Here is a 25,529-nt window from a genome sequence, read left to right as displayed (position 1 = left end):
CGAGTATCTGTCTCCGCAGGGAGTGGCGGGGGTGGGGAGTTGGGGGCCCCTGAGGCTGACGTTAGACCGGGCACGGCTGCTCCTGAGTTCCCGTCCCTGCGCCCAGAGCTGCGTGTGGGGCAGGAGAGCCGTATCCAGCCCCTTCCGGAGCGAGGCGGCTTCTCAGCACTCCCGGCTGGAGTCTTGGGCCCAGCGGCCGGCGGGGGGTACTGGCCGCTCCCTGGCCACGGCGGGGTTCTAGGGGGTCGAGCAAGCCCGAGGCCCCGGGCTGTGGTGGAGGGAGCGGGCGGGGGTCTCCCCCGTCTCTGTTCGTGTTGGGGAGACGACGTGCTGGGGCTCCCTCTGCCCTTTCCTCTCCCTCCCTGTCAGGTGGTGCCGCCTCCTGCCGCCCGGTCAGTGACCTTGGCCGGGCCTGGGTTCTCGTGGGCCGACCTGCCCTCCTCAGGCCGCACGACCCGGGGCGGGACGGGCTCTGCTGTGCTTTGGAAGCTGTGGGGGCCTCTGGTCACTGGGGCCGGGGGCCCAGCCCCCTCCACGTGGCCCTGGGCTCAGTAATTTCCCGGGATGCTCCTTGTATTCCGGTCGAGCTGGTTCTCGGGAAAGGCTCCGTGATTGTGAGGGCTGCGGGACGGGTCTGTCCTGGCCCGGCAGCGCATTCGGGGCTACTCCCACTCTGCTGGGAGACTCATGGTGCTCCCCGAAAGTGCTCCCCACCCCCGACAGTGCTCCCTGCCCCCCGACAGTGCTCCCCGCCCCCTGACGGTGCTCCCTGCCCCTGACGATGCTCCCCGCCCCCTGACAGTGCTCCCTGCCCCCTGACGGTGCTGGTGGTGCTCCTGGGCCCATGCAGAGCCCACTGAGCTCCCCAGCCACCGTGGCTGCAGGACTTGTGTGTCCACTGCAGCTTGGGTTCAGACCCGCGCCCCCAGGGCCGTCCGCTCCCCGCTGCGGTTCTCAGACTCTTTGCTTCAGACACAGCCTTCGCCGGCTCAGCTTCTGTGCCTGTGGAAGAAGGTGTGAGTTCGAGGACTCCCGAAGCCGGTGGCAATCCCGTTCCCTTGTTCGGTTCCCAGGTGGAGACGGTGGAAAAGGTGTACGGCATCTTCGTCTCGAACGACGTGGACCTCGCGGTGAGGAAGTCGGCGGCCGAGCAGCTGGCGGTGATCCTGCAAGGTGACGTCTCCGGGGGCCGCCATCTGTGGGCCGCTCGCGACTCTGTGTCGCTGCGTGTGTGTGTGTGTGTGTGTGTGTGTGTGTGTGTGTGTGGGAGGGGGGCGAGGCCTTAGTTCTAGCTCAGTTGAGTTTCCGGGGGGCTGGGGGTTGGGCCGGGCCGTGGGGTGGAGGGGGACGAGCGTCTCTGCTCTGGGGCCCGTGTAAGCAGGTGCTGGTCAGGGGCTGCCTCTGGGCATCTGCGCCCCAGTTCCCAAGTGGTCTCCTTTCTGTGCCCCCCGTGTCCTGTCCCCTCGCCCTGTGCTGTGCCCCCTCCCTCCATTTTTACTCTGGTTCCCTTGTGGTATCCCGGCCCGTGGCGGGGACACAGCTCCCTGGCTGGGAATTGCGGGGAGGGGTGTTGACCGTTGGTAGACCCGGAGAACGGTGTCAGTGGAGCTGTCTTTGGACTTGGGGCTCAGTCGCTGCCTGTCTCTGACCGGAGCGTGTCTCTGGGTGGACGGTTCTTACCCCAGTGCTGCTCGCAGCACACGTCAGTCTCGGTGCCCGGAGCATCCCGGCTCCCGCTGGGGTCATCCTGCTTCAAGAAATCAGTGGAACCGTACTTGGGGGCAGATGAAGTAAAAATAACGTAGTGTGTCTGCATTTCTGCTGAGGGGGCATCTTTGAGAGTGAGGAGTCAGGCTCCCGCTGCTGTCCGGGGGGGCTAGTGCTCGCCTGAGCCTAAGGCGTGTCTCGGCATGCCGCGTGTGATCACCCGCCGATGGGCTTGGGAACTGTGTGAGTATTTTGTATTTTGTGTTTAAAAACTGTAAGAACGTGGTTTGATTTCTGATATTCTTTCTGTCTGCAGATATTAAGATGCATAGCATGGTGAAAAAGGCATGCTTGATTGACAAGATAGTCGAGTACCTGAGTAGGTGTGTGGCTCGGGATGGCCAGGTAAGGCATGGGCAGTTCTGAAGGGCGCTTGGCTGGGGCGGTGCTCGGGACCCGCCCAGACCCTCAAGTCTGCTGCCCGGGGGGGCTTGCTGTCTCGGAGTCATAGGTGAGCTGGAGCCACCTGAATGCATCAGGCCACTCGGGCCTGGGGTCTGGAGTGCCACCCACCGTCTTGCTCGTCTTTTAAATTCCTAAAGTTAGGTCTTTGCCAAGAAAAATGAATCTTGGAATTTGTATAAGATACATCATAAAATACAAGGATTGTCATTTTCATTTCAGTGGCGAGTAATTTTCAGGGTGTGCTTTTTAGGTGCATACTTTTGATGAGAGAGCAGAGAACGTGGATTAAGTGCAGTTTTCTCTGAGCTGAGATGGTGCAGTGTCTCTGCTCTGAGCTGAGATGGTGCAGTGTCTCTGCTCTGAGCTGAGATGGTGCAGTGTCTCTGCTCTGAGCTGAGATGGTGCAGTGTCTCTGCTCTGCGCTGGGATAGTGCAGTGTCTCTGCTCTGAGCTGAGATGGTGCAGTGTCTCTGCTCTGCGCTGGGATAGTGCAGTGTCTCTGCTCTGAACTGAGATGGTTCAGTGATTTTGCTCTGTGCCAGGATCGTGCAGTGTCTGTTCTGCACTGGGAATGAGCAGTGTCTGCTCTGAGCTGGGATAGTGCAGTGTCTGCTCCGCACTGGGATAGTGCAGTGTCTCTGTTCCACACTGGGCTAGTGCAGTGTCTCTGCTCCGCGCCGGGCTGGTGCAGTGTCTCTGCTCCGCGCCGGGCTGGTGCAGTGTCTCTGCTCCGCGCTGGACTAATGCAGTGTCTGCTCTGAGCCGGGAAGTGTGGAGGGGAGATTCAGGCCGTGTTTTCCTCCTGTGCAGCTGCTGGAGTGCCTGGTGCCGCCCAGCCTCACGCTCCTGAGGAAGGTCCTGTGCGCCGACGGGGCCCTGCGCCTCTCGCTCTCCCAGCAGCCCGCTCTGCTGACCGCCCTGCTCCGAGGTGAGTGGGGCAGGCCGCATCCCCGGCCCCCACAGGGTCCCCTCGCCCCAGAGCCAGGAGTCGGCCCTGAGCATCCCTGGGTGTGACCCAAACACAAAGAAACAAGGATGGCCAGTGAGGGGGCCTGCAGGTGCGGGCCGGTGCCAGCAGGGCTGGCGTGGGCACTAACGGGCCGTGAGATCTCTTCCCGCCGGCCAACTTCTCCGAGGCCGGTGCGTCCTCGGACTCACCCTCGTTTCTCCTCCTCTGAGAAGCGTGTGCACCGTCTTCCTTCTGTGTTGCAGTCTCCTTGATCTTCCACGAAGACAGTGCTGTCGTGACCGAGGTCGGAGCCTTGTTCTGCCTCCTGTTGTTCGACGAAGTCTCGCGGATGGACGTGTGGTAAGCCGGGGGCGCCCGGCTCTCCGTGCTCCGGCCGAGGGCTCCCGGGGGCCTGCGGAGGGAGGAGTGCACTGGGGCTTCTCACTGCGGCGCCTGTGCGTGCTTTGCCGGAGAGAGCACTGTCACATTTCTCTCTTTTGGTCACATAAGCAGTAGTAAAATGGGCATTGATTAAACGCACCCCCCGGAAGCTTCCTTTTGAACAGTGCCGAGTGTGAAATCACAAAGAGCTGCTGTGATGCCTGTTCATGTCTGTTTTAGTCCAGACTCTTAGCTTTGTGCTCGTTCCTCAACATTTAAAAACACTGGGGGTGGGGGGGGCGATCCCTGCCGGGGCAGTGCTGAGACGGTGCCAGCTGCCGGGGGAGGCAGAGGTCACTGCGCACGTGCAGCTGGCAGCGGGCTGTTAGCTTGCACTCGGTGACACAGCCCATCTCGACTCTTCACAGACCGGGGGGCCAGGGCGATAGCACAGCCGGGAGGGGGCGCGCCTTGCACGCAGCCCACCTGGGCTTGATCCCCGGCATCCCTCATCCCCCCAGCACCGCCAGGAGTGATTCCTGAGTGCCCAGCCAGGAGTCAGCCTGGGCACTGCCGGGTGTGCAAAGCGTTGTCTCCTGCTGCCTTCCTTCGGAGCGACTGCTTCCCGAGTTCGCTGAGGGACGGCCGCCCGGTCTCGGTGGCGGGTCGTGGCGGTAGGGCAGCTCCTGTCCACGCCTGGCAAATAAGAGGCAAGAAGAGGTTTCTGTGTCGTGAGAAGCAGCTGCAGCTCCGGGTGGACCGTCCGGCCCAGGCGTGAGGGCCTGTGGGACAGCACGTGGCCCTGCCCAGCCGCCCTGCCCAGCCGCCCTTCCTCCTCCCGCAGGTCCCTGGACCCGGCCCCCGCCGAGGCCGCGCCCGCCGTCTTCAGCTTGCCCGTGTCCGTTTTCAGAAGGTAAATGTTCCGGGGCTGGAGCGATAGCACAGCGGGCAGGGCGTTTGCCTTGCACGCAGCGGACCCAGGTTCGGTTCCCGGCATCCCATATGGTCCCCTGAGCACCGTTAGGAGTAATTCCTGAGTGCACAGCCAGGAGTGACCCCTGAGCATTGCCGGGCGTGACTCAAAAAGGGAAAAAAAAAAAGAAGATGAATGTTCCTTTCTTTGATTTTCAGAGACTGTCGAGTGTCCGACAGGGACCCCCCGGCTGTCACTGGCTTTTCTCTCAGTGTCCCTGCGGTGGCTGCGTGTGGCTCAGGCCAAGAGCAGAGTCGTAAGGCCACTTAGCAAGGCCCCATGCCCCTCCCCCAGCCCCACTGAGGTCTGGGGTCGCTCCCTTTCCTGCTCAGCAGATTGAGTTTAGGTCATGTTTACTCAAGTGCCCTGTAATAGTCGTCCTAAAATTAAAGTCGAGTGTAAATTGTTTTATAGGTTTATTAATTGTAACAGATATAATGTGCATATCATTATGCATCTGTTTATAGTAATGCCTAAATTCATATAAAGCATATTGTTTATGCTTAAGTCACATAACACATGCATTTATAGCCTGTTGTATAGATAAGGCGTATGTGTCTTTTCCAACCCCTTTGAAAAGATATTTCAGCTATAATCTGACTTGCTGCCTGATGGCCCCGCCGTGTTCCTCTCTAGAGATCCCTCCTCACGGCTGATGGCCCTCCGTGCCCCCTAAGAGAACGCGCTCTGTAGTGTGACCTCGGTTCCCCGCCCTGGCCCAGGCCCTCACAGTTACTGAAGGCCGGGTGCAGCCAAAGACATCAACTGCGCCTGCTTTTCGTGCTCTGTGGGGTTTTCAGAAAGGAATTGTTGTAGTTGAAATCCAAGAGCACGTGGAACACAGAGTCCCAAGAGCACCCTGAGTGCATTGATGTCTGTGTGATGCTGTGCTCCCCTCCGAAGTGCTCGTTGGAGCACCGGCATCTAGAGTGAGGGAACGGAGCCTGGCGCGCCGTGGTGGGGGGCAGCTTCCCCGGCGTCAAGTCAGCTCTGCAGAGCCTCTGCCTGCGGGGAGAGTCTTGCAACGGGTGTTGAGGGACCGCAGGGACCGCGGGGGACGGAGGGCGCGTGCCCGCGAGTGGCACCTGGGCGAGGCCGGCCCGCAGCTGCCCCGGCCCGTGGTCCCCGAGGCGCCCGTCTGTGACTCGGTGCCCATTCCCTGCAGGTATCACCTGCCCGTCCACGTCCTGCGGCACCACGCCGTGAGCCCGTACGCCATCGTCCTGCCGCTGTCCGCCGACTGTCTGGCCTCCAGGCCCGTCTCTGACATGCTGCGGATCGCCTGGAACCTCGCGTGGTACCGCGGGAGCGAGAACCTGCTGAAGCAGGCTGACTCGGAGCCTCAGCACCCAGAGTGAGCCCACCCCGCCCAGGGCCTCTCCCCCCTGTGCGGAGTCTTACTCATAGCGCCTGTGTCTTTAAATCACTGCGGGGGGTGAGCCTCACCGCCCTCCCGTCCTGAGATACACGGCTAGGAAGTTGTTCATGGCTTCAGTCTGCAGTGTCCACCCCCCCGCCGAGTGTCCAGTGTCCAGCACCCGCCCCTGCCCAGTGTCCAGTGTCCAGCACCCGCCCCTGCCCAGTGTCCAGTGTCCAGCACCCGCCCCTGCCCCTGCCGAGTGTCCGGTGTCCAACACCCACCCCTGCCGAGTGTCCGGTGTCCAGCCCCCGCCTGCCCCTGGTGGACATCCTCTCTTCCTCACGCCCTCCTTTTAGGCGTGGTGGTCTGCAGGCGCTGAAAGGCCATCTCGTATGTCCCTCTCCGTCCTGTCTGCACCCAGTTCCTACCCGCAGTGACCCTTTCCAGCTTTCCTTGTCACAGCGGTCCCTTCTCTGTCCTAACCGCCCCCTCACTGTGCCAGGCCTCCTGCCACCGACCAGCCCTCCGGGGCCTCATTCCTACTGTCGTAGGCGATGTTCTTCTGCTCTGTCGGGCGCCTCTCCCTCAGGGGCGTGCTTCCCCCTCTGGCCCGCTGCCTCTGACTCATCTCGCTCAGCATGGTGCTCTCCGTGTCCGTTCATTGCAGGCAGGTTTCATAGCTCCCACTGTGTAGACCACCTGAGTTTCTTACCCAGTCGTCTGTTCTCAGGCACTCGGGTTGTTTCCAGATTGGCTGTTGTGAACAGTGCTGCCGTGGACACAGACGTGAGGTGGCATTTCTGCGGTGTGTTTCGGGGCCCCCAGAGTGTATTCTCACACTGCTGGGTCATATGGAAGCTCAGTTTCTAGCTTCTTGAGGAATGCCCATGTTCTTTTCGACGAAGGCTGGGCCCGTCGGCATTCCCACCCACCACCGATGAGGGAGGCTCCCTTTCTCCCCACATCCACGCCAGCACTGGCTGTTCTTGTTCTCTTGGGCGTGTGCCAATCTCTGTGGTGTGAGATGGCATCTCATTGTTGTTTTGATCTGCATCTCCCTGATGCTTAGCGATGTGGAGCAATTTTTCATGTGCCTTTTGGCCATTTGTATTTCTTCTTTGAAGGAGTTTGTTTTCACTTTTGATGGGTTTGGGTTTTTCTTTTTCTTTTGCAAAGTTCTTCCAGTTCTGCCTTACCTATCTTTGATTTTAAACCCGAATCAGATAGGTGTTGGCTAAATAATTTGTCCTGTTCCCTGGGTCGTCTTTGTTTCCTGGTCATTGTTTCATCTGCGGTGCAGGAACTTCAGGGTTTAACGTACCTGTCTGTTTATCTCTGCTTCCACTTTGTTCTAAAGGCTGCATAGCTCACTGCTTTAGAAGACCACGGCCCATCTGGAGCGATAGCACAGTGGGTAGGGCGTTTGCCTTGCTTTTGGCTGACCCGGGTTCGATTCCCAGCATCCCATATGGTCCCCTGAGCACCGCCAGGAGTAATTCCTGAGTGCAGAGCCAGGAGTAACCCCTGTGCATCGCCAGATGTGACCCAAACCAAAAAGAAAAAAAAAAAAAAGAAGACCACGGCCCAAGGAGATAGAGACAGACACGTGATGCTTGATGCTGCGTTAGAGACCACTTAATGCAGGGCTAGTTAGTAGCACCTCCTCTCTAGCCATAGCTCGCCGGAACTGGGTGTGGTCATCGCCACGGCTGCTGGGGGGTGGGGGGGTCAGTTCTCTTCTGCAGCCTCGGATCTGAAGCTGCCAGTGCTTCCTGATTGGAGTGAAAACGGTATTTCTCTTGGCAGGAAAACGTCCCTGTGAGTGCTGGTGGGTCAGGGAAGTGTCAGACTCCGGTTGCGCATTCACCAAAGGCCCGAGTGCAGCCGAGTTGGGGCCTCGCTCCCGGGAGACCTCAGTGTCGGCCCCCAGGGCGTCGGGCGACCCGAGGTGACTCTGTTCCCCCTCTCAGGTTCCTAGGTGCCCTGCGGCTGTCTGCGGAGGACGCCCTGGCTCTGAGGGTCACGCACACGGCCAGCGGCCTGCAGGACTGTGTCCAGGCCATCTCGCAGGCTGCAGGCCACCGGGAGGTGCGGGCGGCCGTCACCAGGATGAGCTTCTACCTCCTCAACGACAGGTGGTCCTCCAGGGATGCCGGTGGCCGCTGTGGGGCGGCCCTGAAGTCTCTGGCTTCTTGGCACGTGGCGCTGGACAGGTCAGTGGCAGTCGGAGGCTGCTGGTTCCAACGGTCGGGATCGAGTCGGACCTGGGCTCTCCTTCAGCGCGTTTTCTTAGCATCGCTGCCGGGAAAAACCTTCCGAAGAAAGAAAAATCACGCGATTTTTATTGTCTGTAATAATAGAGAAAGAAAAATCCCAACCTGAGTGTGGCTTTGTGGAAGGAATTATCCATGCATCCGACAGTCGGACAATTCCTGTTGTCAGGGCTGAGTCCTGCTGGGCTCGGGGGTCTTCCGGCTGTGTCCCGAGCACTGCATGGGTGAGCTCCCAGCACTCGGCATTGGGGCCCCGGGCCCCAGAAACCCACACCCGGAAGTGGCCCTTGGGCTGGGAGATCCTGTTTGCCCGTGATAGTCAGTGACCCTGCTAGGTCAGGGGGACACCGGGACTGCCCCGGGCGGAGCATCCCACAGGGAGCCCTTGGCTTGGCTCCTGATTGGCTCCCGGGTGAATCATCTTTTTTTTTTTTTTGCTTTTTGGGTCACACCTGGCAATGCTCAAGGGTTACTCCTGGCTCTGCACTCAGGAATTACTCCTGGTGGTGCCCGGGGAACCATATGGGATGCTGGGAATCGAACCCGGGTCGGCTGCATGCAAGGCAAATGCCCCGCCCACTGTGCTATCGCTCCAGCCCAGAATCGTCTCCTTCTCCGTCTCACGCCAAGGCTCCCGAAGTGGGCTGTGGGGTCTTGGTGGGGAGAGGCCGTGTCCGGTGAGTCTCAGGCCAAGGGCAGCAGCCGCCGGAGCACTGGGCACCAGCAGCGGGTCCTCTTGACGATGCCCGCGCGTTGGTCTGTGCCCCGTCGCTGTCTCTCCCTGTGCCACTGTGCCGTGCTCAGCGTGGCGGGCCCGGACCCCCGAGAGGGGGCGGCTCCCGGCCTCTCGGCCCCCGCCGCGGCCTCTCTGAGGTACTGTCGGCACAGCACCGCTGGGAGAAGGAGAAAGCCTGATTGTCGCCTTTCCTGAAGGTTCCTGCAGGTGCTTCCTGCGTGCACCGAGGACGAGAAGCTGCTGATAGACGTCGTGCACTTCCTGCACAAGTTGCTGCGGGACCAGAGGAAAGCTCCTTCGGTGCAGCTGCTCACCTGGCTTCTGGAATCGCTGCTCCGACCCGTGAGTGCTCAGGAACTGGGTGTGAGGCGTGGCAAGGAATTGGTGTGCAGTCGTTAGCGTGATGCTGGGGTGCGAGACGCTGTGTGTGGAGCCTGCTGGGCCCGTCCTGTGCCGGGGCGGAGCGTCACGGTCTCCTGACGTGGACGGGGTCCTGCTCGCTCAGGTGTTCAGCGGGAACGGGACCGTCAGGGTGTCCAGAGGTGCCTGCCCTCCGCGCCCGCTCTGCGGCCAGTGCTCCCAGGGCTCGGGGGCCCGCGGGCACCAGGGCAGGAGAGCGGGCAGGGACAGGGGCCCGCGGGCACCTGGGCGGGAGAGTGGGCGGGTGCTGGGGGGCGGGGACGGGGCCCGCGGGCACTGGGAGCAGCTCCAGCAGCAGGAGCCCTGCGGGAGCAGCACTCAGTCCCGTCTCGTTGTCTGTTGTCTGCCTGTGTCATTCCCAGAGCCCGAACCCCCTGCTGGACCTGCTGGTCCCGGCGGAGTCCCAGGCACGGGAGGAGGCGGACAACGTCCGCACGGCCGTGCGGCAGCAGCTGCAGAAGGAGCTGATCGCTTTCTTCAACACCCTCCTGCTCGCCTTCGACGGCGTCTCCGACAGGTGCCCCTGCCCGGGCCGGCCGCTGGGTGCGCGGTTTGGGTCTTTTTCTTTCTTTCTAGTTAAAAGGAGGGAAGACTTTCTGGTAATAGTTTGGTAGTATTCACTACACACACAAACACACACATAGGCACAGACACACACACACACACACACAGAGGCACAGAGACACATGTAGACACACACACACACAGGCACAGAGACACACACACACAGAGGCACAGAGACACATGTAGACACACAGGCACAGAGACACGTGTAGACACACACACACAGAGACACATGTAGACACACACACACACAGGCACAGAGACACATGTAGACACACACACAGACACAGAGACACGTGTAGACACACACACACACAGGCACAGAGACACATGTAGACACACACACAGGCACAGAGACACGTGTAGACACACACACACAGGCACAGAGACACGTGTAGACACACACACAGGCACAGAGACACGTGTAGACACACACACAGGCACAGAGACACGTGTAGACACACACACAGGCACAGACACGTGCAGACACACACACACATACACCCCTTTTTCTGGGCTTATTTCTTATTCTGTCTTAGTCTCTACACTTCTCTCTGCTCATCATACTCGTTCCTGTGATCTTTTGAATATATCTGTACATTGGTCGTTTTAAAATATATGTCTGGCTGCGATTTCTTTTGTAAAAACTTTAAAAGTCCACTCTTGACTGTTTCAAAGTGTAAAATGAAGTGGTTTGCTCATTTTCACAATGATGTAAGGTTGCCACTCCTTACAGATGTCTGATAACCTCAAAAAGAACTCCCTTATCAGTTAAGAGTTCCTTTCCGTTCCCCCTACTCTCACCCCCAGCCGCCCCCTGGACATTTCATGTGAAAGGAATCATACATCAGTGGCATTTCGTGTCTTGCTTCTGTCATTTATCAATGTGTTTTCAAGGTCCTTCCTATGTAACAGCACAAACAACTGTATTTTTTCCTGTGACTGAATCACTGCTGATGTATGGATATAACACATTTCATTCACGCATTCATCCGATAGTTGACATTTGAATTGTTTTCAGCCCATCACATGTTACTAAACTCCAAGCTATTTCTATGAGCAATTACTTGTCTCCTTCCCTTTTAACAATCGTCTTATACGAGTGTTTGGTATATGATCATAGACAGGAGAACAGTGTAAAGTAAGAAAACCTCACAGTGAAGGGGAAACGTCACTGGAAGCAGGTGCACAGTGACTGTCGTAGTAGCAGCACCATCTTAAACAGTGAGGCAGTAGGCCAGGAGCCGAGCAAGGTAGATGCAAATATGTCCTCTGCCAGCAGCAGAGAAGCGGGGACCGCACACAGAACTGTGCACACCGACCTCACTGGGGGCTGCAGTCTGCAGTGGCACCTGCCCGCCGGTGACGGCCGCCTGACCCGGTGGCAGCAAGCGCCTCCGCGTCCGGGCACCCCTCTGAGCTCTGAGCCCAGCCCTGCGGGCTGTCGTCTGGTTGCTTTTAAGATTCACAACACAGACTTCACGCTCCTCCCGGAAGGCGCACTGGTCCTTCTGGCCCTTTAAGAAGCGGGAAGAGTTGGGGGGCCAGTGATGCTGGCGGTCTCTGGGGCACCTGCAGCTGGAGAGATGGAGCTGCCCGCTGCCCCATGAGCGTCCCCGCCTGGGGAGAGCGCTGAGACGCCGAGCTTGATGCTTCGCGTCAAGTTTGTGTCTTAGATCTTCAGAGCCGCGAGGTGACAGCTCTGTTAGGACGGCGGTCTCAGAAGTCGCCCCCATTCGGGGCGGGGGGCACCTGTCTGCCTTGCGCGTGCCGGGCCTGCTTCAGTTCCCGCGTCACCTACGGGCCCTTGAGCCTGCCATGAGCCCTGCGCGCCGCTGGGTGTGTCTGACAGACAGACCGTGACGCCTTGGTGGAGTAGTGAACTGCAGTCGGTAGCCTTCAGTTCTGAGCTCTGGACACCTGTGGGCCTAAGCAGAACCCAGGCCGTACCCGATGCCCTGTGGCACAGTGGTTATCGTTTCTCCCAGGAACTTTAACTCCAGACCCATGCCTAGCTATTTGGTTTGGGAATTGTTTCCTGGAGAAACGTGCTCTTGATTGTTCTGCTTCCGAAAATTTTGTTTAAATTCATTTTCATTATTTTCCTTTTTGCCTTTCAGCTTCGTGGGGCATTTTTGCTAGGCACACTGTCAGCTTTTAAACAGTCCTGCCTGACAGTAGCTGTAAACTTGAATAGATGGCAGTTAAATCCGCTTAACGTCTGCGTTTCATTTTCCTCCCCGGGTCCGGAGGTCCTTACTGGGTGGCCACACTGCGTCCTTGCGAGTGTTTCTCGGTGCCCTGCGGCCGTGGGGCGCAGCTCCTGCAACCCCGTGCCCTGCGGCCCCCTTTCGGGCCCAGAGCGTCCGCCGCCTTCGGGGGGAGCAGAGCTCCCCAGGTTCCTCGGGGTGGCTTCTGCCCTCCCCCGCTGCGCGCGCTGAGCTCGGAACTGTGCTCGGAAAGCGTCGGGAGACTGGGGGTCTCTGGCCTCCCCCCACGCTGACCCCGCCCCCGCCCCGCCCTCTCCCTGCTCTGCCGCAGGCGCTGCCTGGAGCTCCTGCGCGCCTTCCAGACGCAGCTGGGCCTGCGGCTGCTGCAGCGCCTGCGGGTCAGCGACGCGCCCCACTTCTACGGGCTGCCGGCCCTGGCGCGGACGCTGCGCGCCCTGGCGCACCTCACCGCCTGCCCGGGCTGGAGCGCGCACTCCCCGCATGCGCGGCCCCTGGACATCTGCGAGAAGTACCTGGCGGGGCTCCTGGAGGTGAGTGAGGAGCCCACCAGGGCCGGGCCGGGGATGCGCGCTGCAGGCGCCCGCGTTCCCTGGGTGGTTGTGCGGCCCGGCTGGCGGCGGGTGGTTCGGGCTCTCGGTGCTGTTGGCTTGTTTTGGGCCGTCCCCACCCCCAGTGAGCAGGGTTACTCCCGGCTCTGCACCCCGGAATTACTCCTGGTGGCACTTCAGGTACCGTGTGGCATGCCGGGGCTCGAACCCGGGCCAGCCGCGTTGCCTGCCCACTGTACTGGGGCTTTGGTCCCACGGCTCAGAGATCTGACGTTAGCGAATGTCTGCTTCTGACGAATTAGTTTCAGGAAAAGCACAGACAGGCTTTCTGCTCAAGACTCCTCATGACGGTGTTTCATGTACTTACACGGGGCTTTGTGTTGTGAAATACAAGACACGTAGGAATACACAAACTAGCCATAAGGCTTGATTGGTGGTGACCATCCGCGCGCTCCGGCCCCCCGCGCCTCTCCTTCCCCAGGGGTTTCGGGGCACTCTCTGCGCTGCTGTTCTCGATGCTCTTCCCGCCGACTCTCGTGTCTGTGTCCACGGTGATTCTTGAGTTTTCTGAGTTTCAGGTACATCCGATCTGGGTCTCGGGACACGGCTCAGGGAAGCTTTGACTCACCCCCCGGGTGGGAGGAAGGCGCGTTGGTTTGGTGTTTCCCCAAGTCTCTGCTACACTGTTCACGGGACACTGGGCTTTTCGTCCTCCAGTTCAGGGCGCGTTGGTCACTGCCGCTGTGGGCGTTCCTGCCTTGAGAAGATGCTCACGAGAGCCCTAACTAATGTCTAATGATTCTTTAGGCCTCTCCATGAATACTTAGAGGTGAGGTCCATGGGGAAGGCACTCCTGCACCCGCCCTCCCCCGTGTCCTCCGTGTCCTGACCCCTGTCGTGTCCCCCGCCCCTGTGGGACCTTCCGGCCGGAGACACTTTGACTTTTTCTATTTTGATTTTTGGGCCACACGTGGCAGTGCACAGGGCTTACTCCTGGCTCAGTGCTCAGGGATCACGCCTGGCAGTGCACAGGGGACCATATAAGGTGTTAGGGGTCAAACCCGGGTGGGCTGCATGCCAAGGAACCCGCCGTACGACGGCTCCGCGGCCAGCGTTTCTTCGCACCCCGCACATGGCCGTCCTGTGTGTGCCCATGGCCGGACCCGTTGTCCGAGAGCCTCTGCAGCCTTGTGTGCCAGGGGAGGGGCCCGTCTGCCGCCTTCCCGTGTCACGGCAGGGCGCTCGCATCGGTTGATTAAATGACAATCTTCACACTTGGGTAGAAGTGATAAAAAATAATTTTTTTTCTGGATTTCTTTTAAGATGATCATGATTCTTCTATATTTAGTAAAATGGTAGATTGTGTTGATTGAAAGTGTTTATTTTGCATTTCTGTACAACCTGTAGTGAGGCTGAGGTGTGTCCTTTTTCTACTCTAACACAGTTGGGTTAGTCATGTTTTTAGAGTCATTCCCTCTACTTGCTCAGGCAAAAGTGTTTTTAGTCTGAGTATCACTGTGTCACTGTCATCTTGTTGTTGGTCGATTTACTCGAGCGGGCACCAGTAACGTCTCTATTACACTCAGCCCTGAGATTTTATTTATTTTTTTTTTATTATTTTTTTTTAATTTATTTATTTTTAATTAGAGAATCACCGTGAGGGTACAGTTACAGATTTATACACTTTTGTGCTTATACTTCCCTCATACAAAGTTTGGAACCCATCCCTTCACCAGTGCCCATTCTCCACCACCCGTAAACCCAGTGTCCCTCCCACCCTCCCCAATCCCATCTCCCCCCCACCCCACCCTGCCACTGTGGCAAGGCATTCCCTTCTGTTTTCTCTCTCTAATTAGCTGTTGTGGTTTGCAATAAAGGTGTTGAGTGGCTGCTGTGCTCAGTCTCTAGCCCTCATTCAGCCCGCAACTCCCTTCCCCCACATGGCCTTCGACTACAATGTAGTACACTCAGCCCTGAGATTTTAGCAGCCTCTCCTTACTCGTCTTTCCCAATGGTTTAGTATAGTATAATAAATTAGTATAATATTGGTTTTTAACATAAAACCATCAGGTTTTAGTATCAAAATTAGTTCACCTTTATGTGTGCGACTTATTCCTTTCCTTTTTTTTTTTCTTTTTTCTGGAGGCCGGCTCACCCAGTGGTGCTTGGGTTGTTCCTGGTCCTGCTCTTGGGAATTCCTCCTGGTGACGCCGTGGAGTGCTGGGTGCTGGGTCCGACTCTGGTCAGCCACGGGCAGGGTGGGCTCCCTCCCCGCTGCCCAGACAGCCCCCGGCTTTCTCCTTTTCTCATAGAACTTTCTCCTTTTCTTTTTCCTTTTTTAGAAATTCTCTAAATAGTCTGTTTGAATTGGTGTTTCTTAAACCTGTAATAGAACCTGATGGCGAAGCTCTCTGGGCTCGGTTTTCTCTTTTGGGGGGAGATTGTAGATGAATTGAATATTAAAATGGAGCTGAGTCTTATTCAGATTTTCCATTTTTGTGTGTCAGTCTTGGCAAGTTAAATTTTTCTAGAATTAGATCTGAATTTTCAAAGTTATTGCTTTCTAATTATCCTTCAGATCTTGTTTTTGAAGTAGATGATGTCTGTAGTGGGCTTCTCTTTCCCTCCAGCCGTCGGTTTCTTGGTCGCCCTCCCCACCCCATCATGCACGTGCTCGGTGACCTGGATGGTGTGTGTGTAGTTTGCATGGTTAGTTAGAGGGGTCTTTGGCTTTACCCATCATCTCCGCAACGTTTCCTCCTGCTCTAAAGATTCTGCTTCTATTTATTTCCTTTTTTTTTTAAATAAAAATTTTATTTTATTCAATCACCACGTGGAAGATAACAATGCTTTCAGGCTTAGGTCTCAGTTATACAATGCTGAAACAACCATCCCTTCACCAGCACCCATATACCACCACCAAAAAAAAAAAAAACCACACAGTACACCTCCCATCCCACCCTCCCACCCCCCCGCCTTGTAACTGATAAGTTTCATTTTACTTTTTGTTTATTTTGGTTAAATTCAATATTTCAACACAAACATCACTATTGTTGTTAGCAGTACCCCACTAGATTCAGACCTATTGTGAAGACAAATGAGGTCTCGCGGCCGCACTACCGGACACGCGGTTTTGAATTTCTGTACTTTAACAACTAAGTCCAGGGAGATTTCTTCCAGATATTGGATCATTGCAGGCTTGAAAATCCAATCTGTGGTCGTCATAATATGGCGGACACCGTGCCCTTCATCCCAGGAGAGAGAGAGAGAGAGAGAGAGAGAGGAGAGAGAGAGAGAGAGAGAGAGAGAGAGAGAGAGAGAGAGAGAGAGAGAGAGAGAGAGAGAGAGAGAGAGCCGAGGCTTAGTTCTCAGGCAGGAGACATTCTGCGAGGAGTTGCCCATGCCGAAAGAGGTTTTGCTGGGTCTGGATTCACACTCGTGCAGCTGCGGAGAGGCTGCACACGCGTGCGGCCCCTATTTCCTTTCTTTTTGGTTTGACTTAAGAGTCTTTCTGCGGTGTGTTAAGGTGGAATCTGCCTTCATTGATTTTTTTAATAAAGCTTTCACTGGGCACATACTGACTGTCCGTCACCCCCTGCGCACCTGCTGGCCTGCCCCCTCTCGCCACCCTCTAATCCCTGGTGGCACGAATGCCTCGGCCCTCGAGGCTGTGTGAGCTCAGGGAGGAAAGCTTGGCCCAGTGTCCTGGCAGCTGGGCCTCTGCCAGGGGCCACAGGCTCAGCCCCGCCTCACTGACGAGCGTCCCCGGAGCAGCCAGTGGTCTCTGTCTGGCACTGAGGGGCGTAGGGCTTCCTGACTGTCCTTGGCCCTCTGTCTGGGTGAGGGCGTCGTCCGCTTCTCTCCCCTGGCTTCTGGCGCCCCCTTCCCTCGGGGCCCCCCTGGCCTGGCATCGCGGTGGGAGGTGGGGAGAGGGCGGGCCTGGGGGTTAGGCTGCCCCTCCTCCTCCCCCAGGCCGCTCTCCCGTCACCTTTCTGCCATCACCATCGCGATCATCACAGTACTTAGAGTCTGCTCTCTAGAAGCCTCTTTCCTGTCTGTGTGGCCGGTTTCCCCACTGCCGTGAGTTGCCCTTCTGCCCGGGCAGTTAGTCTCGGGCTGGGGACACGGTGCTTTGCTGCAGGAGCCCCCGGGCCCCCCGCCCCACCCCGCCCCCCCGGCCAGCGGACACAGACTCAGAGTCTCCCCTTTCTCCTTCGGGGCCTGGAACAGAGCCGAAGGCCTCCTGCACCCCTTTCCCGAGCCTCCTTGGCGGGCGTCGGTGTGTGGCCCTCTGCTGGCTGGCCCCTGGTGAGGCGGGGCCCCTGGCGAGCGTCCCAAAAGCTCCGCGCGTGTCTGTGCCGGCTGCGAGCCCCAGAGCGTCGCCCTCAGACGGGCGCTGCGGTCTCCCGGCTGCTGTTGGAGCCCCGGGGGCTCACTTTCGGGGGTGCCGGCCGGGTCCTGTCTCGGGGGCCCCACGGGTGTTGGCGCTTGTGTTGCAGGTGGTGACCTCCTTCTACGTGGAGCGCGGCGGGAACGCCATGTCGTTCATGGGCAAGGGCGTCACCAAGAGCACCGTGCTCTGCCTGCTGCAGCTGTCGCACGAGATGCTGGCGCAGGCCCCCGTCCCGGTGAGAGCCCCGCGCCCCCCCTGGCCCCCGAGACGCGCCCGCGGTCACGCTTCTCCGGGGCACGTTCCGTCCTGACTCTCGTCCTGGGGGATGGCGTGATGTTGGTGCTTTGCTCTTCACCGGGGTTTCTGGTCGGGCTCACACGCCTGCGCTTCACTCTCAGCAGGTTCCGGGTGGGATCTGTGTGCCCGGCCCGGCTGCCTTGTGTCGGCCCCGGGAGGGAGCAGTCGCTCTGAGGGGAGACCCTGCGCCTCCTGACGGGGACACGGGGATTTCTCCGCACCCTGTTGTGACCGAAAGCTGCCCGAGACTCGGGTGTGACGGCGCAGGGCCCCGGCTTCTCCAGGCCGGGCGGGTGCCCGACTCACGCGTGTCCCCCTCGCCTTGCAGGACTGGATGTCGCGGTGGTTCCTGCCGCTGGGCGGCCCCGGGGAGGACCAGGCTCCGGGCCAGCAGGGACTCATGTGGCTCATCCCGCTGTGGGTGGACCGCGACCCAGAGGTCAGTGAGGGGACGAGTCCGGGGAGGGTGGTGGCGGCGGGGGAAGCGGGTCAGGCGGGCTCCTCGGGGCCCCTCGCCTGAGCCAAGCTGGCCGTCGTAGTTCGCCTGCGGGGCCCGTGGCGTGTGGGGGCTGCAGTCGGGATGAGGGGGATGAGGGGCCCCGGGGTGGGTGCTGGGCGGCCCCCCGACAGCCGCCTTCCCCTGGGCGAGTTCCCAGTCGGCTCATCAGGCCACCGCCTGGCCCTGACCTCCCTCCGGAAGCCCCGTCCTCAGGCTCTCGGAGACGACCCGGACAGCCGGGCTAGAGGTGCGGCCCCGCCCCCTGGCAGGGCTGGGGGGATTTTCCGCTGCGGCCCCTGCGGCCGTGCACCCGCGCGTGGGGCCCTGGCCGGCTGCGTCCAAGGCGCGTGCCTGGCGCTCAGCTGCCTCACAAGCCTGTGTCCGGCAATTTTACATAAGGAATGGCCCTGCCCTGTGGCCCCAGGCCCTTTGCTTGCAGGATGTTTTTATCTGAACCTTGAGGTTTAGGTCCTTAAAGCCCTCGAGCTTGCTCCTGTTTGACTAGATGGTGACGGCCGCGTCCATTCCCGTCACCTGCTTTGGGCCACAGAGTCAGAATGCGGCCTTCCTGCCGACTCCGTCCCGGTGCTCCCTGCCTCTTGGTCCCGTGTGAGGCATTCTCTCTAAAAGTGACTGTTGGGGAAAATACTAAGTGCCCGGTAAAAGGTCATTCCGGTCAGAGAAGTCGCGGTCGTTAACTCAGAGGAACCCTGAAGCAGGCAGAGGGAGGTCGAGGCAGGTCCTCGGCGCGGGCGTGACGCTCTCACTCCCGGACAGGGCTGCGGGCCGGCCCTTGAGTCTCCTTTACACCCGGTTTGAGGTTCTGTGGCGCTGGCTGCCGTAACTGTCACTGTCCGCGCCATTGCTCCCTCGGATTCTGGACGGATAACAGGCTTCCACTCACGGCCTAGGGTGCCGCTCCTCCGGGTGTCCCACGATTCGGGACTCTCCAGACGTGGCCCAAGGGTGGCGGCTCTCGCTGCAGAGTGCAGGCGCCGGGCGACCCCTCTCCTTCCCTTCCGCAGGTCAGGTTCACTTCGCTGGCCCTGGGAGCGGCGCTGACCACCCTGGACACGGGCTGTGTGGCCCTGGCCAGCAGCTGCCAGAACATCTCCGGAGGGCTCTGGGGAACCGTGCTCAGCGTCCTGCTGGACCAGGCCGAGTGCAGCATGGCGCGCCGGGAGGTGGGTCTGCCTCGCCCTCCCCGCACACACCCTTGCGGGGACGTCCCTCCCCTCTCCCCCTCTCCCTCCACTTTTCCCCCTCCCTCTCTGTCTACTTGTGTGTCTCTCTCTCCCTTTCTCTCCCTCTCTCCCCCTTTCCTCTCTCCCCCTCCCCCTCTCCCCCCTCTCTCTTTTTCTCCCTCCCTCTCTCTGTCTTTCTCTCTCCCTCTCTCTCCCTTTCTCTCTCTCCAATTGAACCTGGGTTGCATGCAGGGCCACTCCCCTCCCGGTCCCTGGCGACAGCCCGTCTCTACTGTACCTGACTCCCCCCCGAATCGTTCCCATTTCAGCATCTGTGCTGCTGAGGCGAGCAGCTGCCCCCGGGAGCCCGTGGACTCCCCGCTGACCCTGCTGGCTCCTGTTACAGGGAGCCGAGTGCTGTGGTAGTACGGCAGGAAAGTGCTCACACCGTAGCCAGATGCCGTCTGCGGGGGTCAGCAGCTCAGAGTCCTGGCACATGCTCTCCGTGGCACTCCTGCTTACGGAGCAGCTCTGGGCCACATTCCGGGGAGCGGTGGGGTGGGCAGGGCTCGCCTGGGGCGTGGCTCCCGGGCAGCCACGTCAGGTGTAATCCCCACCTGACGGGCCGCCGGTGTTGCTCGGGCCCTGAGGTCTGCCGCAGGGCTCTGGCTCTGGCGCACAGGAGACAGCCTTGTTTCAGTCCTTCTGAAGGACGGAGTCGTCCCACTGCCGCCTTCCCCGGGCAAGCTGGGGCAGAAGGGCTGCAGAGCAGGGAACAGACAGTGCTCAGCCACGGGGACAAGCCCCCAGCCCCCAGAGTGCGTCCTTTCTTCCTGCCTTACGCGTGCACGTGCGTTGGACGCCCCCGAGTGTCAGCAGCTCCAGCCGCTGCCTGCCCCGGCTGCCCTGCCCAGCCCCCCGCTGGCCTCGGCCGGGAAGTTGGGTTTGGTTCATTGCGTGCCTCATGGGTCACTGACGTTCCATGGTGTGTGTGTGTGTGTGTGTGTGCGTGTGCGTGCGTGCGCGAGCGCGTATGTGTGTGTGTGCACGCATGTATGTGTGTGTGCGCGCATATGTGTGTGCATGTGTGTTTGTGTGTGTGTGCATGCGTGTGTGTGTGTGTGTGTGTATCTCACTCTTTGGCTTCTGTCACCAAGCGTAGTGACTGCTAGGTCTCCCCTGCTGTTTGTTGTTGTTGTTTTGGTCTGGGGGCCACAGCCGCTGGTGACTCCCGCCTGGGCCTCCAGGGACCAGATGGGTGGCAGGGGTCGAGCCCGGGAGAGTCTGTGCAGGGCAAGTGCCCTCCCCTATCCCTCGCGTGTCCCCCCAGCCGAGACTTCTCATTTGCGTTTCCCTGGGCAGAGGTACCGAGCCTGTCACGTGCCCATCAGCCATCTCTGTTTCGGGGGGAAAGAGCCTATTTAGACCCTCTGCCAATGTTTTTCATTTGAACAATAGGTTTGATTTGCTTTCTTTTGTTATTATTACTGAGTTTTAGGTCTACTTTGTGTGTTTTGAACATTAAACCAAACAAGTATCTTCTGCATTCACTAGGATTATCTTCTCATTCTGATGTTCCCACTAGCACTCTTTAAACTTGGAGCTTCCTCTTCATTTGTCAACTCAAGAGATGTGGATATGGTCTACCAAGGAGTAATAGAAACATACGAGCATAATTTTCAAATGAGTCTCAGTGCTATTTAAGATTTGCAAATCTTGCATCATAGAAATAACTGAAGAGACTGTGCGTGTGTGCGTGCGTGTGTGCGTGTGTGCGTGTGTGCGTGTGTGTGTGTGTGTGTGTGTGTGTGTGTGTGTGTGCACTTGGCCTGGGAGGGGTCTGGCTAGGGTCCCTGCCCCCCAAGACACAGAGACGCCCTGAGCACCACCAAGCTGTGGCTCCCAAACCCAGAATAAACCAACCAAACGAAATACAGATTTTTTTTTTTAAAGTTTTAAAATCAGAAAAAAAGTTTATTTTCTGAAATCATTTTATCCCTGTGAGGCCACCTCCCCAAATCAGTTCCAGTCTGCCAGTTTTTGCCATCTCTCAGCACGCGGCCGGCCAGGGCTCGTTTCTGGTTGCTGATGAATGATATATTGGTTATTTCAGAACTGACAACAAGATGGCAGTGTTGACATTTGTTTTCTTTCCCCTTCGTCTCCAGGCCGCGTTTATTCTTCAGAATCTCCTTGTAATTCCCATGCCTTCAGAAAGTATAAAGGATTATACTTGGCAGGTGAGTGACTTAAAGTAATTATCAGCTCCGTGGTATTCAAAGTCACTCTAGGCAGAAACAATAGTAGCGAGTGTCGCTGCGTCTCGGCACGTGCCGGGAGCGTCACACGTGGCCGCTTGGAGGAGGCCCGAGCTGGGCGCGGTACTCGGACCCTCTGTGGGTGGGGGGGCCGGGGCTCCTCGGTGTCGCCCACCTCCCGTCCTCTCCTGGGCGCGTGGATCCTTCGGGCGAGTGGGACTCGTGCCTGACGGTTAAGTCGGGAGTTTCCTGGCGTCCGCGGGTCGCCTGCTGTCGCTGTCAGCGCGGGGAGCCCGGCTGGCAGTGCCCTGCAGGGCCGGGGCCGGGTCTCAGGGACGACGCGCTGGTCAGACGAAGCTCGAGCAGTGCAGGGCCCTGGACGCCTTGGACGCTGCCTCTGGTCCACTCGCACCCTGTGCCGGAGGCAGGAAGGCCCAGGACGGGGGTCCCGGGGGTGTCCTGTCCAGCATCCAGACTGGAGGCTGAGGATCGCTCCTGCCCCTGCCCAGGGCACCGCCCAACACTTACGACCCCGCCCCGACGCCCTCTGGGCTGTGCGTCCGGCCAGAGCCTGGGCCAGGAGGGACAGTGCCGGGAGCTGGTGCCAGGCCGGGTGCTCGGCTCCTCTGGCCCCTGCGGGCTGCGACGGGCTGGTCAGCACAGGTCAGAGTGTGGGGGGCGTCGCGGCTCCCGGAAGGTCCATAAATACTTAGCGTGGACCGAGGTGGATGGATGGTGTTTGCGCAGAGAGTGGCCCTGCCCGCCCGGCCCGACCCCGCTGCAGTTCCCACCCCACCCCCCCAGCCCCGCCCCCGCTGCAGTTCCCGCCTCGCCCCGGGCCCCCCCAGCCCCTCCCCAGCCCCGCCTCTGCTGCTGTTCCCGCCACGCTCCGGCCGTCAGGGTACCGTTTGCCTCTGCTACCGGCCTCACACCGGGCTGGGACAGCCAGGCGGGCCCATGCCAGACAGACTTTCCGTTCTGAAAGCGCGTATTCAGAACGACGCCCCCTGGCCGATGCGGTCCTGAAGCCTCCCGTGCTCTGCAGTGCCCCGAGTGACTTCCCCCCCTCCCCGTGGTGACCCTGTTGGCTGTGACGGTCACGTGCCCTGCTGGGACCCAGGGTCTCGGACAGGAGCTGCCGGGGTTTGCCCTCGGCGTGTGGGGGACGGCCCAGGGTCAGGCTCTCTCGCTGGGCTTCATGCTCTCTAACGGGTGCTTTGGCTGCTGTGTTTTGTATCTGAGCACTTAACTTACTCTCCCTAAGTGGAGATACGTGTCGGGAAGACTCCTGTTTTTATGCGTCTATTTTAATGCGTTTTCAAAGCGCTCTCCCAGCCCCACACAGAGAAGACAGAGAGGCCCTTTAGTTGTTGCTGGCAGATAAAACGTGCAAAGCGTCCCAGCGATCGCCTTAGTTTTCATGATGCTGCAAAATACTTCAAAATTTGGACCTTAAAGTTGCCTTCAGTGATCTGATACCAGTGGCAAAAGCAACAACACAAAAGTAAGCAAATGAAACCGTGGTTATATAAAGTTGACTGAAATCACATTAAAGTTGTATAAAGTCACATAAAGTTAAAGAGCTTCTGTATGGCAAAAAACAAACAAACAGAAAAAACCCAAACAAACCAAAAAACCCCAAACATGGGGTGAAACTAAAAGACTGTTAACCGAATGGGCAAAAATATTTGCATTCCACACATCAGTTAAAGGTTCTATCACATATAAAATGCTCATGAAGATCAACAACAGCAACGAAAAATTCAGCAGCCCTATGAACAAGTGGGGAGAGGAAATGGACACTCTCGGAGGGTGACAGGCGGGTGGCCAGCAGGCACATGGGAAAGCATCACCCCCCGGCAGGGAGACCCAGATCACGACAGGGAGCTGCCTCCTCGCAGGGAGAAGGCTCGTGTCAGGGACAGGGGGCAGTCTGCGGGCGGGTGTGTGAAAAGAAACCCGCCCACCGCTGGTGCAGCACTGTCGGGTACAGCCCTGTGGGGAGCAGTGGGTGGGAGTTGGAGGACAGTCACGGTAGCCCTGAGCAGAGGGACCCTGGGGAGAGCTGGGGAGGGCCCCGAGAGCAGAGGCAGGCGGCCCCCACGCCCCCTCAGGCTCGGACTGGGCGCGGCTCGCTCCACTTCTGGAGGAGTCGGCATTCTCTCTCCCTCTCTCTCTCCCTCTCTCTCCCTTTCTCTCTCCCTCTCTCTTCCCCCCTCTCTCTCCCTACCTCTCTCTCCCTCTCTCCCTGTCTTTCCCTCTATCTCTTCTTGTCGCCGAGAGCTGCAGGGAGAGGGTTCGGCACTTGCTGCACAGCAGAGCTCGGTGTGAGCACTGTTGGGGTGACCTCGTCGGGGAGCCTTGCCATGGGGACCCCAAAGCCCCTCCCGCCCCGACACCCCCTGTTAGCGGAAAGTCAATTTCCCGTGAAAATATTAATTCTCTCTCTTTCATGAATATCACTTCGACTTGCTTCTCACTCCTTTTGAACCCTGGCTAGTGGGTGTTTCAGTAGTCGAGGGTCGAGCTTTGAAATTGGTATTATAGCTCGCTGCATCTCGAGAACGATATTTTCAGATTGGAGTGTTTTATGAGACGATCAGCTTGGCATCTTCCTTGCAAACGTGCTCGCAGTGGCCTGTGGTGGTGTGGAAGGTGTCTCCCTTCGCGTCCTGCCCTCCGGCCCTCCCTGGCAGCTGGCGCTCGCCCAAGGGCGGGCTGCTGACGGTGTAGACGTCTCGAGACAGCCCTGTGGCCCGGCTAGACGCCCCATCAGTCCCTGAGCCTGAGGTGTGCTCGGAAGGCTTCTCGTGCGCATGGCCGTAGTCCCCTGGGGGACGCCCGAGTCCCCCGTCCTGGCGGCATATGCTGGGCCCGGCTGTTTGGCCACCCGTAAAGCCTCATGATAACGAGCCGCTCCGGCGGGAAGAGTTCCCGCACGTGGGAGTGGAGGTGCAGACTTCACGTTCACGTCTCAGGAATTAGACGAAGAATACGCGCTGTGGAGCAGGCCCAGTTCCTGATCGTCTGGCTTTCCTGGAAGTCACAGACTTTCTGAACGAACAGTCGGGGTCTCCGGGAGTCATTTTCTAAAGATAATAAGTGCACGCGCCCCCGTGCCCTGGGCGAGCTTCTGACGCGGTCTCTGCCCCGCGCCCTTCTCAGAGTTGCATCCCTCCTTCCCATTTCCGGAGTTTAGGGCGTTACCGTGGCAGCCGAGCACACGAGGGTGCTCTGAGCGCGTCTCTGTGTCGGAGTCACTGCTCGTGGACCACCGCCTGCCGCTGGAGTTAGCTCTCTCCCTTAGCGTCTCACCGCCCCCCTGCTCTTTCTGACCCCGTTGGCTGCCTGTGCGTCTCGTTGGGCGCCCCCCCCCCCCCCACTGAGGAGGGGAGGCCTTGCCTCTCTGCAGCGTCACCTCACACACCCTCTGTTACTCGGCCTCAACACTGAGAAAGGTTTTATCTGAGGCATGATTTGCAATAAATGATGGGATTCCACGCGTACCCCATCCTAACATGGTTAATGGTGGGATTCCATGTGCACACCATCCTAACACGGTTAATGGTGGGATTCCATGCGTACCCCATCCTAACACGGTTAATGATGGCATTCCATGCGTACACCATTCCAACCCCCACCCGCAACCCAACACACACACCCCATTGGCATGTCACTTCCCTCCACCATTGTCTCTGTGTCCCCTCTAGCCCTCCCTGGGTCATCTCATTCTGTACATCAGCGCTCAGCTCTGTCTCTTTCAGACATTTGTTCTTCCCCTGTTACATTTCTTTCTGTTCCATATCTGAGACAAATCATTCCGCGTCTGTCTCTATCTCTCTCTCTGACTCATTCTACTCAGCTATTTTCTAATTTTGTCCACGTTTGACAAACTGACGATTTTGTCTTTTTTCCATGCTGCGTAGTATTCCGTCGTGGGTGTCTGCCTCGGTTTCTTTATCTGGCCCTCTGTTCTCAGACACACGGGTTGTTTCCAGATTTAGGCCACCGTGGTGAGAGCTGCAGTGGAATAGGAGTACTAATGGCTTTTCAAAACCGGGCTCGGGGGCCCTGGCGGTAGGTGTTTGGAAGTAGAATTGCCGCTTCCGGGGGGCTGGAGCCTTCGTTTTGGGGAGTCCGTGTTATTTTCCAGAGCGGCTGACCCGCCTGGCATTCCCAGCAGCAGGAGGGGGGCTGCTCTCCCCCGCGCCAGCCCAGCCCTGGTTGTTTCTGTCAGCCTTGCAGCTGAACGGCCCGGGCGCAGGCCACGGCACCCTGTGTGGTCCGAGGA

At 58.8% G+C, this 25,529-nt stretch overlaps 1 protein-coding gene across 3 annotated transcripts in view; it reads left to right on the top strand.

Moving 5' to 3' along the window:
* The window catches only part of RTTN (rotatin), a 96,785-nt gene that overhangs the window by 26,723 nt on the left and 44,533 nt on the right, over positions 1–25,529 (top strand). For all 3 annotated transcript variants that reach the window (XM_055128180.1, XM_055128181.1, XM_055128182.1), the window contains 14 exons: positions 1,074–1,173; positions 2,024–2,112; positions 2,983–3,100; positions 3,385–3,481; positions 4,347–4,415; positions 5,641–5,829; positions 7,806–8,048; positions 9,042–9,186; positions 9,627–9,781; positions 12,370–12,589; positions 17,107–17,235; positions 17,626–17,736; positions 18,822–18,980; positions 21,149–21,220. In XM_055128180.1, coding sequence (XP_054984155.1) covers positions 1,074–1,173; positions 2,024–2,112; positions 2,983–3,100; positions 3,385–3,481; positions 4,347–4,415; positions 5,641–5,829; positions 7,806–8,048; positions 9,042–9,186; positions 9,627–9,781; positions 12,370–12,589; positions 17,107–17,235; positions 17,626–17,736; positions 18,822–18,980; positions 21,149–21,220 — 1,896 coding nt within the window. The remainder of the gene's footprint in view (positions 1–1,073; positions 1,174–2,023; positions 2,113–2,982; positions 3,101–3,384; positions 3,482–4,346; positions 4,416–5,640; positions 5,830–7,805; positions 8,049–9,041; positions 9,187–9,626; positions 9,782–12,369; positions 12,590–17,106; positions 17,236–17,625; positions 17,737–18,821; positions 18,981–21,148; positions 21,221–25,529) is intronic.

The sequence above is a fragment of the Sorex araneus genome, chromosome 2, assembly GCF_027595985.1.
Source record: "Sorex araneus isolate mSorAra2 chromosome 2, mSorAra2.pri, whole genome shotgun sequence".
Lineage (NCBI taxonomy): Eukaryota > Metazoa > Chordata > Mammalia > Eulipotyphla > Soricidae > Sorex > Sorex araneus.
The sequence above is the reverse complement of the archived record's forward strand: the minus strand, read 5'-3'. Positions and strand labels throughout refer to the sequence as shown.